Source organism: Chelmon rostratus, chromosome 10 (assembly GCF_017976325.1).
Source record: "Chelmon rostratus isolate fCheRos1 chromosome 10, fCheRos1.pri, whole genome shotgun sequence".
NCBI classification, from domain to species: Eukaryota; Metazoa; Chordata; class Actinopteri; order Chaetodontiformes; family Chaetodontidae; genus Chelmon; species Chelmon rostratus.
The window spans coordinates 923,621-941,913 of record NC_055667.1 but is presented as its reverse complement, the minus strand read 5'-3'; the positions used below and the strand labels follow the sequence as shown (position 1 = coordinate 941,913).

General features: G+C 43.1%; 2 protein-coding genes across 3 annotated transcripts in view; one reads left to right on the top strand and one right to left on the bottom strand.

The window, feature by feature from the left end:
* The window catches only part of LOC121613056 (histone-lysine N-methyltransferase SUV39H1-like), a 37,376-nt gene that overhangs the window by 9,866 nt on the left and 9,217 nt on the right, over positions 1–18,293 (bottom strand). Inside the window, exon 6 of one of the 2 annotated variants that reach the window (XM_041946313.1) lies at positions 14,521–17,072. The exons of the other annotated variant lie outside the window; for it this stretch is intronic. Within the exon in view, the coding sequence (XP_041802247.1) occupies positions 16,939–17,072 (134 nt within the window). The 3' untranslated portion in view covers positions 14,521–16,938. Of the gene's footprint in view, positions 1–14,520; positions 17,073–18,293 lie in introns of those variants that run through there. 2 annotated transcript variants of the gene reach the window in all.
* gpr173 (G protein-coupled receptor 173) lies at positions 1,266–5,612 on the top strand. Its single transcript, XM_041946315.1, has 3 exons — positions 1,266–1,428; positions 4,252–4,387; positions 4,423–5,612. Exons 2-3 carry the CDS (start codon positions 4,303–4,305, stop codon positions 5,610–5,612), a joined length of 1,275 nt encoding a protein of 424 aa, XP_041802249.1. The 5' UTR covers positions 1,266–1,428; positions 4,252–4,302.

Below are 18,293 nucleotides of genomic sequence, written 5' to 3'. Positions count from 1 at the left end.
AAGCCAATTTGGAAAGGCAGGAAAAAGGCAGGGTTTACAGGTCTGAACGTCAGCCTATTGATGGTGCTGGCAGGCAGATCAGAGGATCACCGAATTCCCATGGTTTAATTCTCTGGGAACTATGAATATCTGTCCAAAATGGCAGTCCATCCAATAGTTGTTGAGATACATCAGTCTGGACCAGAGTGGTGGACCGACTGACAAGCAGACATTGCCATCCATAGAAGAAGTGATGTCATATCACATTATGCTATATTATATTAGAACTTGTTGTTATATATTACTGGGATATACTGACAAAGTTTTGACATACATACCAACAAACAGTTCTAGGCCTTAGTGTCCCCACTGGTTTACGTTCAGTTTTAATACATCCAGTATTAAATTGCATTGGAATAAGAAAGTTTGTGCCACTGTTATCAGATGACTTTTACGTGGATTTTGCCAAATTATGTATTTCATTTTAAATAAATATTCAAACTGTATTATGTAGTCAGCTATAAATACAGACATACACCAACAGAAACATGTAAACAGCGAGCCCTTCCTCTCAGCTCGGGTCAGTGGGGGCTTCTGCCCCCGTCCCCCACAGAGCGCGGGTCCGCCTCTGTCCGTGCAGCCTTCAGACGGCCACCCCGGCAGCAGCTGCCTGTCCTGACGGCTGGAAACCTGCCTTTCTGCTCTGGAGAAGAACGGCGCCGGCGGAGCGCCACACATCTCATTTCTCACATTTCCGTCCGCGCTTTCACCCACATTTGTGCCCGTTCGGCCGCTGACCGGCTGCGGACAGAATGAGGATTGGCCTCGGTGTCATCCTGCAGCTCAGACCTGCCCGCTCCGGGCTCTCTGGCCTCACTATGTTAGCTAGCAAACATATTTGTTTTTGACCAGACGCCCTTGGATTGTTTTGGCATCCTGTAGGAAACGAGGTTTCCCTCGACTTCACCGGAACAATGCGAAAGGAAGTGCGGCGGTGGATCGACAGGGTTTGCACGGGGCGTCTGCTGGTAGACAAGATGAGTTTACAGATGGCTCCATCGGACAGCACCGCCTGCGGTCTGTGAGCTCAGGAGCGGAGGAGCTGACGGCAGACAGCACGGAGCCCCTCCGGATGGTGATGCTGGGGCTTACCCGCGACCGGCACGAGCTTCTGTGGAAAACAAGGAGACATAACATGCACAAGAAAAAAGAGCAAACGCAGCTCTGGCTTCTCGAAACCCTTTGTTCCTCACAGTGAGTCCTCAACAGGCTTAACACCCCGTACAGAGATCTGGACCACTGACACACTGTCGGTACAGCGTCAGGTGCTGCAGCCTCGTCTTTAGGCCTCCAGGTCTTTCCAGCTATCCATCTTTGTGTGGGAACGGCCGAGTGTTTCATGTAGACTGCAACGGACGGCCTGCCTGGAGGACAAGCAGCCCACAGCAGGTAAGCAGCACATGACTACCATTTTGTATTGCCTACAGGTCCCTGGTCTGCAAAATGTCATGATGTCTGCCTCTGCATTCTGCATGCCATTTACTGAGAGGAACAAGCCCCCGCTGCCGTCTTTCTGGCTGCCTCCTGTAGGCCCAGACTATTGCAGCTCACTGGGACTTGTGTCCATTTGTCTGCCTCTGACTCTACAGGGTGATCATCTAATGAGGGGTCGCCTTCTGCAGAGCAAATCCTAATATGTGATGCGTGCATCACCGCAGCATTCAATGGAGTGACGCTGTGTTGTGTTGATGATAAATAATACAGCATTTCCAGCAGCTGTGGGCCCTCTCACACTGGGACAGCCGAGGGATTTAACGTGCTCCTTAGAGAACATAGCGCCACCTCTTGAAGGAACACAGGCTATGTGAGCTGTGATTTTAAGCCATCGTGGCTACCTAATGCTGCAGCGGCTGATCAGACCTGTAAGTTAGGCTCCATGTGAGGAGGCCTGACGCTGTGCCCTACTGTCAGACACCAACTCTGTCTACATCTCATCCAGTGAGCTTTGTCGCCTCCTCCCTCCGACATCAAGCCAGAGGTATTGGGCTGCTGTTGCTACCCAGTTCCTGACAGTGACTCTGCCCTCCGCCGCCAACCAACTTCCAGCTTCGCAAAGCCCCTCCTTCAAGACACACAGCCTCTCTCTCAGTTCCCCATAGCTCCCAGCCTGTGGAGCTATGAGAGCTGCAACTCCGAAAATGACCAGATAAAAACAGTGAATTTGATCTTGATTTGAACATCTCTGTTGTTCACCATGCTCTGTTTTCATTTCAACAGTCAGCATTTACACTTTTAAATGAGCGCCAAGTGATTCCTTTAAGTTTGCATTTTTTCAGATGAAATTTCCTCAAAGGCTCTCCCTCATCTCCCAAACAGCTGATATCCTCCTCAGAGGGAGGCTGCTGCCATGCAGTCACTGTGCTGACATTGTTTTATTCACTGTGATGGAGAGTGAGGGCCACAGTGATCGGAGCTTTTGTACTGGAGATGTCTTTGTTAGATGTGAGTTAGTGAAAAGCAGCTGATAACTCTTTCTGACAAATGTCAAATGATTTCCTCACAAATATTTAGCCCAGCCTGTCTTTTAGTACTTGGATGTTAATCCTAATCGTTCTGTAGCCTCTTATTCTGTTCTAGTTCTATGATTATATTGTATACTTTTCACCAGCTGGGATAATTAAATTATGGTTATGCAGTCGCTCATTCACATAAGACGCAGCAAAAGCTGTAGCAGATAATGTGCTCAGTGCTCCTGTAGCAACGAGCCTGTCACAGCTGACATTTTGACTTATCATAGCAGCGAAAGCAAAGGTGTACCAAACAACATCAAAGATGGCTGCATTACACTGAAGGCCTCAGTATGCTTGAGAAAAGTGTCAGATCATCTAACAGAATCTGAAATCCTCTTTCTGATGGCAGCTTCTGCTCCCTGGGGAACTGCATCAGTCAATTTTTGTAACTTTCCAAATTCGACGAGCCCACATTTTCACCAAACGCCGCGCGGTGATTGACCAGGCGAGCATTCGTGTGAACGCCATCTTTGTTTTACCCCTCACACAATCACTTCAGTCACCTGTCATGTGTACTGAAAGTGGGCACAGTTATTTTGTATGATTTATCGTGTCGAGATGATGAAGACAGACAAAAAGACAATTCTCTTATTGTTCCTGTTCAGTGTGTGGTCTGGGGGTCCTCATCGTTGAAGGGTGTGATCAGGGATGTCAACGGTTAAACATTAATTGGTTAAACAACAACAGTATTTTTGCCCAGTTATGCATGTTGGTCTCTATGTTAATTTGCATAGGCACACCCACCCACACACACACACTCTGCTGATGCTTGCTTCACTCAGCCTAAGGCTAACAGCGGTGTGAAAGCCTATGAAGTAAAAAAGTAAGAGTGCCAAATGAGGCTCTGTGTGGGAACATTTCCTCCAGAAAGGCAACAAAGTCAGGTGGATGCTGAACCACATTAAGAACAAGCACCTGGCTGCCATGTCTGAGGAGGGGTCTCAGCCACAGACCACTGTCACTGCTAGCCAGGGGGAGAAAACCAGTCTGAGGCCATCACCCAGTTGGTGTTCTGAAAGACTGAGACTGGTAGAAGGCGAGGGATTCACAGTGTTAGTTCGGTACCTCGAGTCCAAGCACATCACGCAGTGCAGAGGTTTAACTAAATGCATTGAAAAGCACTTTGAGGAGAAGAAGCCTGAGCTAAAAGTCAAGCTAGCTCTGACCACAGACTGCCGGACAACTCTCACAAAGGAAAGCTGCGTCACAGCGTCCTGTTCCTTCATCAGCGCTGACTGGGAGATGCAGACCAGTATTCTCCTCAGCTCGAAATTTACCAGTTAGTCAACAATTAATGGGTGCCAGGCTGATGAAAGCATAATTAACTGAAACTGCGAGAGAGAGAGAGAGAGATTGGGTTTCACACCAAAAACAGACTGTACAAACAGAGTTTGAGATCACCTTTTCAGGTAGTCTAGGCCAGGTTGTATGGCCGCACCAGAATTAATTTGAACCGAGCCACAGAGGGTGGGTGTGAAAGCCCCCCTAGGCACCAAGAAATGGGGTGTCAGAAATGGTCTTGCTGAAAAGATGGCTGAAGGTTTCCTCATTAGAGCTAAAAACATCGAAATAAACAGCTAGATTAGAGTCTACTGTTAAATTTTTGAAATGATGTGGTACAACCTGAATGGCTGAAATGCTGTCCACTGATCCGTCTTACAGAGACCCATGCTAACTCCTAATCCTTTGTCTTTTTTTTTAGGACCAAAAGGGGAGACAACATAATACGAAAGCACCTGCTAGAAATGGGGCAATGTGGATTGAGGTGTTCCTGTTCCTTGTGAACTGCGGAAAAGAAGCAACCACGAGGACGGAGGAACGACTACCCGGAGGAGGCGGTGGAGCAGTGGTGGCTTCGGTGTCTGACGAAAAGGTGGTATGGGTGGGGGGGCATTTGGGATGGCGAACGGAAATGAGAGCAGCGAAGGGCCTGCTGGGCCCATGGCAGCAGTGGTGACTACCACAGGAGGTATGGTAGCAGAGAGTCCCTCCTCTGCTGTCTCCACCTATGTCAAACTGGTACTACTGGGGCTGATCATCTGCATCAGCCTCGTGGGCAACCTGGTGGTGTCTCTGCTCGTTCTGCGGGACCGGGCTCTGCACAAGGCACCTTACTACTTCCTACTGGATTTGTGCCTGGCAGACACCATTCGCTCAGCCATCTGCTTCCCCTTTGTGTTGGTATCTATAAAGAACGGCTCAGCCTGGACCTACAGTGTGCTAAGCTGCAAGGTGGTGGCCTTCATGGCAGTGCTCTTCTGTTTCCATGCCGCCTTCATGCTGTTTTGCATCAGCGTAACACGCTACATGGCCATTGCACACCACCGCTTTTACTCAAAGCGCATGACATTCTGGACATGTGTAGCAGTGGTGTGCATGGTGTGGACACTGTCTGTGGCAATGGCTTTCCCGCCCGTTTTTGATGTGGGCACCTACAAATTCATTCGGGAGGAGGACCAGTGCATCTTTGAGCATCGCTACTTCAAGGCTAATGATACGCTAGGCTTCATGCTAATGCTGGCTGTGCTCATTCTTGCTACACATGTTGTCTACATGAAGTTACTCCTCTTTGAGTACAAGCACCGCAAGATGAAGCCGGTCCAGATGGTGCCGGCCATCAGCCAGAACTGGACCTTCCATGGGCCGGGGGCTACTGGCCAGGCGGCAGCCAACTGGATTGCGGGCTTTGGCAGGGGTCCGATGCCGCCCACTCTGCTGGGAATCCGGCAGAACTTGCACAACCAGAACCGGCGCCTTTTGGGCATGGAGGAGTTCAAAGCAGAGAAGCAGCTTGGCAGGATGTTCTACGTGATCACCCTGCTGTTCTTGGTGCTCTGGTCTCCCTACATAGTGGCTTGCTATTGGAGGGTGTTTGTCAAGGCTTGCACAATACCACACCGGTACCTCTCCACCACCGTGTGGATGAGTTTTGCCCAAGCCGGGGTCAACCCAATTGTCTGTTTCTTCCTTAACAAAGACTTGAAGAAAGGGCTCCTTTCCCACCTACCAGCCTGCTGCAGGACTAAACCTCATCTGCCACGAGAGCCTTATTGTGTCATGTAAGCATAGATGATGTAAACATGGAGAAAAACCAAGGAGCAGCAGACGTGTTGTGGGAGTGTTTGCTTGAGTTATTGTGGATTTTGATTAAATGCAAGTTTCTTTTAAGCAGATGGTGTAAACTAGTGAGTGTTACGGTAACGTTGGAATGGTAAGCATGCATTTCCATCTACCAACCCCTTTTTCACTCAAAACAACAGCATACATGGAGACCTTTGACAAGAGAAACTAATTTAATAGCAAAACATGCAAGTGCTAATGTAGTCATTGTGGAAACCAAGCCAGATAAATAGCCACCAACAAATTACTCCAGCTGCTCCAGAAAGTGGCCAATTAGAAAAGTCCTGGATTGAATTGACAAAGGATGTTTGAGTTGGTTTGGTGACAAAAAAGATCCATAAGGATGACAAAGAAGCAAGCTAAATCAAAATTTAACTAACATGCTGGATTAGTTAGCAAACCCAGATAATGCTATTTGCATAACGACAGTGGAGAGACGAGAGAGAGGACGTTGTCGTTCATGGTCAGTGCACGTGACGTTTACTACTTGACATTATTTTAAAAATATCATTCCAGGTGTCTGTGAACTTATCATTTTGATTTTTTGACACAAAACTATCAAAAGTCTCTTTTTGTTCAGTTGTTTACCCATATATAGAGAAAAATAATCGGTTTTAAGGTTTTAGAGTCTGTCCAGTTTAAAGTCAGGAATCAATTCACATTATGTTCACTTCTGGCCTGAAAATGATTTGAAATGAAGTGTGTTCAGTCTTAGGAAATGGGAGAAACACTGCATTCTCAGTACAGGAAACAAAGACAGCCTTAAAGAGTTAATGAATAGGTCAGATGGTTGAACTGATCTTAAAGGATAACTTTCGTTTTTTACAACCTGGACTTTATTTGTAGCATTAAATACGACCATTTAGACACCCAGTCAACTTATAATCCATATCTATAATCTGCGGCGAAACTCGTTCATATTCCAATACTTTGTTATGATATGCTGGCGCTATTCCCCTCTGAGCCCGTGGTGGCATGTTATCAACCTCCAGGGTCTCTAGACAACTACCTCTGACGTGGATGACGTCATTTTCGAGCGCTGCACGCTGCGAGCAGCCAGCCACAACACGGCTAACTCTGCGGCGGTCGGCTAGTTTAGCTGTAGTTCGCGACTGTTATTTTTCACAAAATGGATGAATATTTTTCCGACTCTGAGGTGGTGGACGATGACTTTGTTTACGATGAACGTCCTCACCGTTTTGAGCCAGAGTACACGGACGAGGAGCTCGTTGAAAGGAGGACGCGGAGGCAGAGAGAGGAACAGCTGGCCAAACAACAACAAACGGCTGCGCGTCCATGAGTAGACGGTAACTGGTGGTGTTCTTGTGGACAATGTTCATCGTTGACAACAGAGGAGGATGTGTCAATAAACGTCTGTATCACAACACTGGAGGATTTCCGCGCAATGATAAACCGGGCTGTGGTGGAGACGTTTTTTCGTGTCCCTAAAGTGAACTGGAAGACCCAGCCAAAGCCTGCAGGACCAAATGGGCAACTTTCGATTGAGTAAGTAGCTTACACACATATATAGATTGTTTATTTGCCTTGGTTTTGTTTGCCAGAAGTTTATCATTGCGCGGAAATCCTCCAGTGTTGTGACACAGACATTTATTGACACATTCAGACGCGTATCTCCTGGCCGCAAGTCCCACTCTGAGCAACAGAGGCATTCCTCCTCTGTTGTCATCGATGAACATTGTCCACAAGAACACCACCAGTTACCGTCTACTCGTGGACGCGCAGCCGTTTGTTGTTGTTTGGCCAGCTGTTCCTCTCTCTGCCTCCTCGTCCGTGTGCTCTGGCTCAAAACGGTAAGGCTGTTCATCGTAAACAAAGTCATCGTCCACCACCTCAGAGTCGGAAAAATATTCATCCATTTTGTGAAAAATAACAGTCGCGAACTACAGCTAAACTAGCCGACCGCCGCAGAGTTAGCCGTGTTGTGGCTGGCTGCTCGCAGCGCGCGGCGCTCGAAAATGACGTCATCCACGTCAGAGGTAGTTGTCTAGAGACCCTGGAGGTTGATAACATGCCACCACGGGCTCAGAGGGGAATAGCGCCAGCATATCATAACAAAGTATTGGAATATGAACGAGTTTCGCCGCAGATTATGCGTTTATAGAGGCTACGCACGGGTGCCCCGATAACTCGCATTATACGGATATACGCGCCGCTCTTCTGGGGCTAATTTCTTCGAAACGACTCCAAATGCCACCAAAGTTGTCTGGGTGTCTAAATGGTCGTATTTAATGCTACAAATAAAGTCCAGGTTGTTAAAAACGAAAGTTATCCTTTAAGTTTGTAGTGAAATTGATGTAAACGCTCCTATGAATGCCCTTCACTGAATGAGGAACATAACATTTTTGTTTCTTGTGTCTGAAGCAAACACATCAGTGACAGGAACATCAATGAGGGGTGCGCACCAGCTGTATGTCTATCAGCATATTTTCTTTGGTCTCATTTTTGTTGTTATCCATGTCTCCTATTTCTCTATTTGTTACTTATTGATGTCAACAATAATAGTGACTGCAGTGCATTAATTCCACCATTGATACATGTGTGTTTTTAATTATGTGCATTGTTTGAAGACAACAGATAGGCCTGGTCAGTTAATAGTAAGGAGGGGTTTCTGAGTGACAGCAGCTTGTTATAGCTCACAATTTGAGTCTGAACACAGTGCCCAGTTGCATAAAATGCTTCTTTTAGAAAGTAGCATTTTCCTTATCTGACCACTGCACTTACAAGTGGTGCGAAAAAGATGTCCTGTAGCCAGGGTCAGATCCTGAGGATGTGCTGGAAGTCACTTCCCGTTGGCCACCAGGTGCACTTTACACCATTTTAAGTGTTTGAATGTTTTTAAGTTTGAAATGGAAGCTGTGTGTAATGCCTTCAAAAAAATCCCACAATGGAACAAAAAATGCCCAGAGCAGATTTTTTGTTGGAAATCCAACATCGTCCACAGACGAAGCTTCGACGACCCACCGGCATTCTGAGCAGTGTGATGGTGTTCAGCGGACACGTGAGGCCAGCGTCTCACTCCTGCTTCTTTTCTCCTCAGTTATCGTTCTGGGCCCACTCTGTTGTACCAGAACAGCTGGCATTTCTGAAGCATGAGCATCACCTGTGAACGGGTGGAAATGCCTGCTATTGTTGACAGTTTGATTGAATGAAATTGAATTTTTCAGAATTCATCTAGTTTGTTACTGGCTTTGTCTTTATGTAAAAACAGCAAAACTAGTTTCACGTGTTTCAGTCAGTTCTCTGAAGTCTGTGAAACAAGAGGAGGAATGCTTCAGTTTTCCTTCTGCTGTTACTTCTTATTATTAGGTACAAAATGTCAGTGTGATGCATTCAGTCATTAAAAGCAGTTCAGCTGCAGTGTAACTGTTACCACATTGACCGTGTAACCTGAAAACGGGTTTTGCGTTCGCAAAAATTCGCAACAAATGTTGGCAAAGCAGTTCAGCGGTTTATAGTCGGGCAGTGGAGGGTTATGGAAAGCTGGAAGGTGACACAGCTGACAGACTGTGGAAGCGTCCTGTTTTGGACTCTGTGGCTCTCCATTCCTCCAAAGGTCAGCAGTGTCAGGACTCTTCTTGGCACCTTTTCACTCTATTTTTCAGTGAAAAAACAAAAGTTGGATCTGTGGAAGTGATCAGTGATGGTACCCAAGCATTTTATTGTTATTGTTCACTTGTGCATTGAAAAAAAGAGTTCTTTTCAGGCTTGGAATACATCTACAGAGAAAACGTCAAAGGAAAACAAAAGATGAATCAGAAGTTACATCTGTAAAACAGTTTTTTACTGCAGAAAACTGCTGAAAAATGATTTCTACAGGGACTATGTAACTGGGCACTGACAACTGTAGCTAGCTTTACAATCACTTGTCGACAGACACTTTGTTTCAAAGCCTCATTTGCTCCAAGTGAAATGTGACTACATGTGAATATAAGACCGAAGCACAGGCCAGACTGTCTCCTGTACAGCATACTGGAGCTTTAAGTTACAACAAGAGGGAGGCTACTAAACGCTGTGTGTCCTCCTCATTCACTTCAAGTTTGTGTCAGCTCTGAGCCGAGCCGTCAGGATTCCTTTGGTGTTACACCGGCCTCACAGGGGCTTGATACTTGAATGAATACTTTGGAGTTACTGATGGAAAATGTGCTTTACCCATTTGTAGCAGCCACCTGTTGATGGTTGATGATACGGACGCCCATTTCTGCCATTCAGTTAACAAAATTTAAAAATGAAAATATTCAAATTATTTTTAAAAATCAAAATGAGGAGAATCATAGTCAAAGTGGACCTTTCTAAAATGTCACGATGATTACTTTTTAGGTCAAAATTATGAAATAAAGTCAATATTGTGACTTATTAAAACCTACATCAAAATTATGACATAAGTCATCCTAATTTTGAAAAGTGACAGCAGCAGTCATCGTATTGTGCGTCTTGATGATCGCAACAGAACAACTATGTTGTCCCCATCACAGCACGGAGCCGAGAAGGCCGGCATGAAAATCTAAAGATTTCCTTCCACAAGCCCCTTACAAGATAAATGGTGTCTGGTGTCTATATCCACTTGATATTATTTGATTGTACAGTAGAGCCTAGGAGAAATTAAACTTCCACACACAGACTGCTGGAGGTATGAGGATGCAGCAGAAGGCACATCTACTGCTCTACGTTTGCACAAATCTAGATAAATCTGTGCTTCTCTCTTGTTTCTCTCTGAAAATGAACTGAAACTTGAAGTGGATTTGAGGTGAAAGTAATGGACAGGGCACAGAGATTGTAATTTGTCAGTGAATGTCTGAAAACATGACATGGTCCTTAAGATTGAGGGCAAATAGGGGCTTTGAGGTGCCCCTTTGTCGCTGCCGTGGCAAGCTGTTGACTCAACAACAATATGCCACAGAAGATCGCTAATCTTGTTTTTATTTTCAGAATTATGGCCTTACTCCATAAATGTCCATGTCAAAACAATGCAACAAAGAACAAACAAATGTGTCTCTTCTGTATGTGTTGAAGTCACTCAGAAGGAGGAAACAGAACAATATGTACACTATTGACATCTGGAAGACTTGCTGCTCTTCCCATCTAACCCAGGAGGAATGGTGGTCGTGGACAGATGATGGGAATTGTTGGAAAAAGGAGAACATTCAAGTAGTAGAAGTGACTTTTCTGTTGCAGACGGATTATCTAAGTGAGCCCTGATTGAATCTGGAGTCTTTGTGGGATTGTTTTTCTTAGTTGTTTTCCTCTCGGATTCCAACCTGAGGAACCGTTTTCATTTCTGAGACAGAGCCAGAGAAAAGTTTGGATCGGAGTTGACGCTGGAGAGGCCTGACAGTGCTTTTTTAGTTGCCTCAGGCAAATTATCTTTTGTAAATTTACTGTGACCTCTGTACTATTTAGTGTGTGTTATATTGACAGCAAACCAATTTTGAAATGCAATGGAAGAGTTCCTGATCATCGTATTTTTACTGTGTGTGTGTGTGTGTGTTTCTATTGGCAGGTATGAATGTGCATATGTGCTAGATGATGGTTACACAGATGAGACAGGAAAGTGAGATGAAAAATACTGACCAGATACACATTGCATTTAGAAGATATCATTCCTGCAAACGCTTCCTCAGTATTTCTATTGTTAACCCTTTTCCTGACACAAAGATCTGAATGTGTTCAAACCAATGAATTTTACTCAAAGTCCCTTTTGTAAAATGTGATGGATTATCATTATTGGACTGGATTTTTTTGTACATATTTAGGGAGAATGATGATAAAAAAAAAAGCTAGAGAAAAAACATGTGGACAGGCCAATGTGACCGCATACACTTGCCTCTCTCTTAATGTCAAACTACAATTTTCATGATGATGAAAAAGGGAGGAAGGAGTGGGACATAAACACTATTTCACTTTGACATCAAATCAGCACTCAAATTGCTCTCTCTCCAGAGGATATCACCAAATTATTCAGCCTGGGTCTTCTTCATTATTCCCATCAGTATTAATAACAATGTGAACTGTGATTAATCTGTGAACATAGTGACCTCCCAGTCTGAGGGTCAAAAAGCCTGAACAGGTTGGAGACAAACCAGCAGGTTAGTTGGAAGGTGAACAGTGAAATTCTACAGGTTACAGACCCACTTCCTGCCACAACTTTGACCTGATCTATCAAATTCAGTTTTCCCATTCAATGAAGGATTATTACTGACCTTTTAGGTGAACTTACCTTCAGTTTGACATGCAAATAAGAAGGCAGACACCAATTTGAGAAGTGAATGTCCAAATCAGTCTTTTGTTCTCCTGTGGGACTGTCACATGGCAAACATATGACAGCAATCACAGTAACAAGGTCTCCCAGCAGCTCTGTACAGTTGATCTTTGGGACTAACTCTAAATATTGCACTGTGTTAGAGTTCCAGGCCTATGAATTCTCCAGAAACTGTTTGGTTTTAACCTCAAAGTTGAACATTAAATGTCAAAAGTTTAAAGACAAATATCATGTCAGTGCATCCTTGAGTCAAAAAAAATCATACATAAAAAATACGAAAAGGTTTAAAGGATGTGAAAGGAATTTCTGACGGCTGAAGATCATGGAGGCATATGCTGCAGTTTCCCTTTGTTCTGTATTATTAAAAAAAAGTGATTGAGCTATTACGCATGTCTCTGGCGATTTCTGATTTTTGTTGTCAGTTTTGTAATGAAAATAAATTTAATTTGAAATGATCAGAACATTATTATGATTACCAATGGCAGGTTGGCACAATGGCGTATCAAATTCAAAAACATATTTTGCATGCTGTGCACACAGAACAAGTAGAAGAATATGCATTGAACATCCTGTTTTGGAAGCTGAATGATAATGATAATGATGATGATGATGATAGAGTATGATGGGGCAGCACTATCCCTTCATTCAAAATCCTCACTTACCTCTGGTGGTATCTAGCTATGAACATTAATTGGCTTTATTTGTCTCTGTTTTCTGCCTCTGAGATTTTGGCCTCTGGCTTAATGCAGTGGGGTTAGAACACAGAGCTCACAGAGCTAAAAAAATAAATAAATTCCATTCTCATTCCAGAAATCGACAGTCATACCAGCTTTCATACCAACTGACACAAGTATTTACAATGCACACAAGTTAAACTGCTTTCACAGATTGTTCTTTACCTGTTACTTTCAGCACACGTGTACAAACTATTCATTGGCATTAAAGTTGAAACTGAAATTTTGAATGCTTTCAGAAATTATACAACAACTGATTCCGACTGCTTTTAGCTCGTACACGTCAAATGACACCTTCACTCTGCTTCAGCTTAAACTGCAGCTCCTGCTTTGAGAGATTTTAAATTGTTTCAACGTTTACATCTGCAAGTTTCAGTTGCTGCCTTTAGAAAACTGAACCTTTTGTAGTTTTTAATCAGATGTTAGAACCTGGTCAAATGAAACCAAATCTATCCACATGATAGACAGATTACATGCCACCACAGGTACTTGAGAAATTATGTTAGCCATTGTGAAGCTAAAGGCTGTGCAGAACACTAGAGGAGAGTGCCCACTTCAAAATCTTACAGAAATGTATGGTAACCAGTGACTGCCTGGAAGGTACAGAATTACCATCCAATCTAGGCTTACATGCATGCATTTGAAAGTGGTCATGGTGTTCATGAAAATTGTTCATGAAGGAAATGTGGTTTCATGGAGCACACAAATTCTGGCATTTAAGCGTGTTTCGCGAAGAAGGAGGCTGTAAAGCTGATTCAAATAAGTCCGACTGCTAAAACCTCATACTAGCTTGAACTGAACCATTGTACACAGAACAGGAGCAGTGGGGTTTGTTGGACTTTTCAGTTCACAGATAGGCATGGGTAAGATAAGATAAAACTTTATTGAAAGCAAACCGGGGAAATTTACTTGTTACAGACAGCAAGAATAAAAAGATTTTATATCAATAAAGACCGAATCTATCCTTATACCTCAAACATCAGACTACACATCCACCAGGAAATAAGTCATCCAAACTGTTCATTTGATCCAGACACAAGCTATCTGGCTGATGTGGCCACCTGTGTCCCGTCACATCAGGAAGTCCTGATCCTCCACAAATCCAAAGCAATCCCTACCACATGAGGTGAGGTAGACACTCTTATGGTTAGCTGATTGGCTTTTACTAAGGACACACTCAACACCACTCTGGCCTACATTCTCATCCAAGGAGCTTTCAACGCAGCACTGACAGACCAGTCACCAAGCCCATTGACATAATTAGGCCAGACTTTGGCGTCATGACTGGTTCTTTTATGCTAATCATCAGATTCCATACATACCCTATATACATACATATGTGTATACACACAAACACACACAAATCAGTCAATGTTGGTCGTTTCAAATCAATTTGTCATGTATGTAAATAATTTTGTTTCATTTCTGCAGTTGTTTAAATCTAGCATGAAGGTCAGACTCCCCTGAACTCTTCACACTTCCAGCTTCCCACTGGATTTTATGTGATTTATTTTGAAATCATTTATTTTTGAAATGGAGTATTTTGTAAGTAGTTATTTTTTTCTGGTATGGGGCAGGCGGCTGCAGGATTGTTGTACAGGAGTACTGTATCAGAATTATCCAGTACAAAGAGATCTAACTGCTAAGCACTGGGCTGTTGTTAAAATGGGAGGGAGTGAAACTCAGAACATTTTCCGCATAATGTGGCTGACACCTACAGCTGGTCAAAAGCACCATCTACTGGTAAAATCGTTGCATATTTAGAAAAAAAAAAACTCTCTGCCAAGCACATGTAAAATTAAATAAAACTACAAGCGTGAGATCATTTTAAAACCATTTATTTACACTGCTTTTGTTCTACACCTACAAACAACTAAAATGTTTAAATATGCACAAACTGTAAAACAAGCTATTTGACAATAAAACACATACTGAACAGTCACAAGGAACATTAATAGAAAAAGGAGTTACAGTCTCCCTCACTTCACCATTAAACAGTCAGTTCATAATTTCTCACACACACACACACACACACACACACACACACACACACACACACACACACACACACACACACACACACACACACACACACACACACACACACACACACACACACACACACACACACGTTGGCCGTGCATGTTTCACCTGCTGAGTTCTGATACTGAGTCTCTCGTACCCACTTTCCCATAAAACACTAAAGTAATGTCGAGGTGTAAAACATATCCAGACTCCAAACAGTTGTCTTCTGTATTGTTGTGACCTTCCTTCACCTCTGCTGCTGTTGGTGAAAGGAAGTAGAGTGTACACATGCACATATACAGAGCAGCAGTTGGCTTAGCTGAGGGTTACTCCCTCTGCAGGTTCAAGTTCATTGCATAGTAAGCCTCGTGTTGGAGAGATCTGCATGACATGCTATGTGTTGATTGGTAGTTGATTTTGGGCCAGACACACATCTGACACATCAGATGTGTTAAAGGCAAAAGTCCTCAGTGTGCTTCAATATAAGTGCCTGAGACCACCTTCATGATGGCAGACTGCAGTGGAAGTGGTGAAGTGGGCTTTCTTTAACAATGTTACTAACTTTCAACTATCACATCCACTTTATAACCTGCTGCCAATTTACACAAGATTAATTGAGTGCAAAACCTAAATGTTTTCAAGGAGAGACTGTAGTCTTGATGAGATGAATTGTACACATGGCAATAACAGAGCAGACTTCCAAATAAGTACTAAGGAACCAGAGTTCATGGAGAGATATCAGAGAGGCAGTGCGATGCAGTCAGGAGGAGAATATGAGGGCAGGCTTGTCACTTAACCATCCAATGTGGACATTCAGAATAGCTAGTAATACTTGGTGGACAACACATTGGATGAACCAGTTCTTTGAAACATACTGACACCTTAACCACCATGTACTGTTAAATCAACTGAACGGTGAAACACGAGTGATAAGAAGGAAGGTAAAAGAAACCGCAGACAAAATTTAAATTTTGAGAAAAAAACACACACAAAAAAATCACATTTGATCTTGGACAGTTAAGTCTGGAGAATACATGAGTCTCAACAATGGACAACAAGCAGGATGGCAGGAACTGGGGAGATGTGAGGTGGCAGCAGGGTACAATTGTGCCAACAAACTGCAGTCCATGAACCAAATTCTTTTCAATTTGTATGAGCAAGTCCAAGCACTGACACTTAAGCTATGGTTGCTTGGTAACTGTTTGCCCACAGTTTGTGACAGCTGTATGACCACTTTAGTAAACAGAACTAACAAAATACAAAGTCAATTGCTGACATGAAATTTACACTGTAAATGTTCTTTGAGCTCAGTGTTACCATTCTGAAACTCTGATGTAAACAGTGCAGTTTCAAAACAGCAACACAGGCTGCTTATGGCTGCTAAAACAATGTTAGGAGGTGAAGTGATCCATTAAAACCATGAGTTCTGCATTTTCATTCCAGTTTATTACAACATTGGTCTAATTTTCGTACTTTCGTACCTTTATAATTTCTTTCAGTTATGGCACTGCACTCATCAAGTTTATAGTTGAGGTCTGGGAACAGTAAGATGAATCCCAAGAGGTCAAGAAGCATGAGCAGTCAGATAGCTGGACAGGTTGGAACAAACCGGCAGTTTATCCAGCACTTTATGTCAAGTTCAAACTGAAACTGAGAATCGAGTGAAATGTTGCTAATAACCCCTTATTGCAAAGTGCACAGCAGCAGGTCAAAGTTGAGGAAGGAAGTGGGTCTAGAAACTGTGGTGGTTGTTTACAACAGACAGGGGGATCATATCTCAACTGTACATCTACATTTTGTTGGCTGGCGTGGAGGTTCGTTTCCAACCTGCTCATGTTTCTTGACCCATCAGACGTTTCAGTGATGTGGCTGTGTTCCCAGATCTCACCCATTAACTTGGTTAGTATAATGCTGGGCTAATATACAGGCTCATTCATCTACTTTTATCTATCTTGCAATTTAAAGTAGCTGAAGGAAATATTTAAAATTATTGGAATTAAGTACTCATAATCCCCTGATGTAGTCTTCAATTCAGTGAAAATCAAGAAGCTCTACATTCTGTTGAAGTAAATCAGATTTGTCTGTCATGTTCACATATAAAAAAAATGATGCTGAATTTCATTTTTCATAAAAAATAAAATAAAAATTCATTTACAAATCTGTACAATTTCCCACATCTTTACACAGATGAAGGTGTTGAGTTCCCAGCAGTCCCTTATGAGAACAGGCCTTATCAGAACAGGTATTTTCGACACGTGTCCGATCCACACCGACACTCTACTCGAATCCTCTTTCTCGGAGAGCTGGGGAGCCCTGCTAGACTGAAACTAGAGTCCATTTTGGTGCTTTCTGTGTCGACTGGATCAACTGGAAACAAACAGGAGTTGGGTTGGAACAGGTTCAGTTGAAAAGCCAGCTGTTGCTAATCCCCAGGCATGGTTAATGCAATGGAGCCCTTTAATTTGGGCGTGTAGCGTACCTGGAAACGCTAATGCATTTTTTCATATAGTTCGTCTAGATAACAACGTGACTGGATTTTCTCTGTAAGAAAGCCATTATCTTCTCTTGCCCCACAGGGCTGTGTCAGCCCCCCGGTCCTCTTCACATTGTACACAAATGACTGTGTAACAACACACTCAGAGAACTTTATTATAAAGTTCTCTGATGACACAGCTATCATCAGCCCACTGGACTATTTCTCAGAAATAGAGGAATTTGTCCAGTGGTGTTGCTCTTCTACCGGGCTGCACTGGAAACTATCATCAGATACGGCATCGCGGCCCGGTACGGCGACCTGACTGTGCAGTCGAGGTCACAGATTATAGGGGTCAGGAATCATCCTCCCCTCCAGTTGCTTTATGAGCAGTCCGTCACCAGACTGGCACAGAAAATTGTGTCTGACCCGACTCACATTTTACACCATGAGTTCCAGCTCCTACCTTCCGGCAGGAGACTCAGGGTTCCCAGAACCAGACTGAACTACTACAAGAACTCATTCCTGCCAACATCCATCAGATTGCTAAACAACCAACAGTACCTCTTAGTGCAATAAGATACATGGTGCAATAATTTCCTATCCATGCAATATAATCTGTTTATCTCTCTCTTGTATATGTATATATAGGTGTGTATATGTATGTATGTATATACATATGTGTGTATATATGTATATATACGCATGTGTGTGTATTCATATATTTGTAATATACTTTTGTTTATATACATATATATTTACTTCTGTGACGTATGTCGCTGCTGTACTTTGTTTGGTTCTCTCTTTTTTGTTTACACCTGTAAACTGCAGCTGGATGGAGTTCAGGAAGAATTTCCCCACGGGGACAATGAAAGTATATCTTATCTTATCTTGTAATGAAGCAGGATCAAATAATAGTATAATAAAGTGACAGGATATAAAATAATGTACTCAAATTAGTTTTATTATTTAAAATAGATTTAGTGTTACATTAACCTTTAAGCTCTATTAAAGAATTACTGGATGGTATAACCTTAAACAGGCCGTTCATGCTCAAAAACCCTCCAATGTAGCTGAATGAAAACAATTGTAAAAAAGAGTGGGCCAAAATTCCT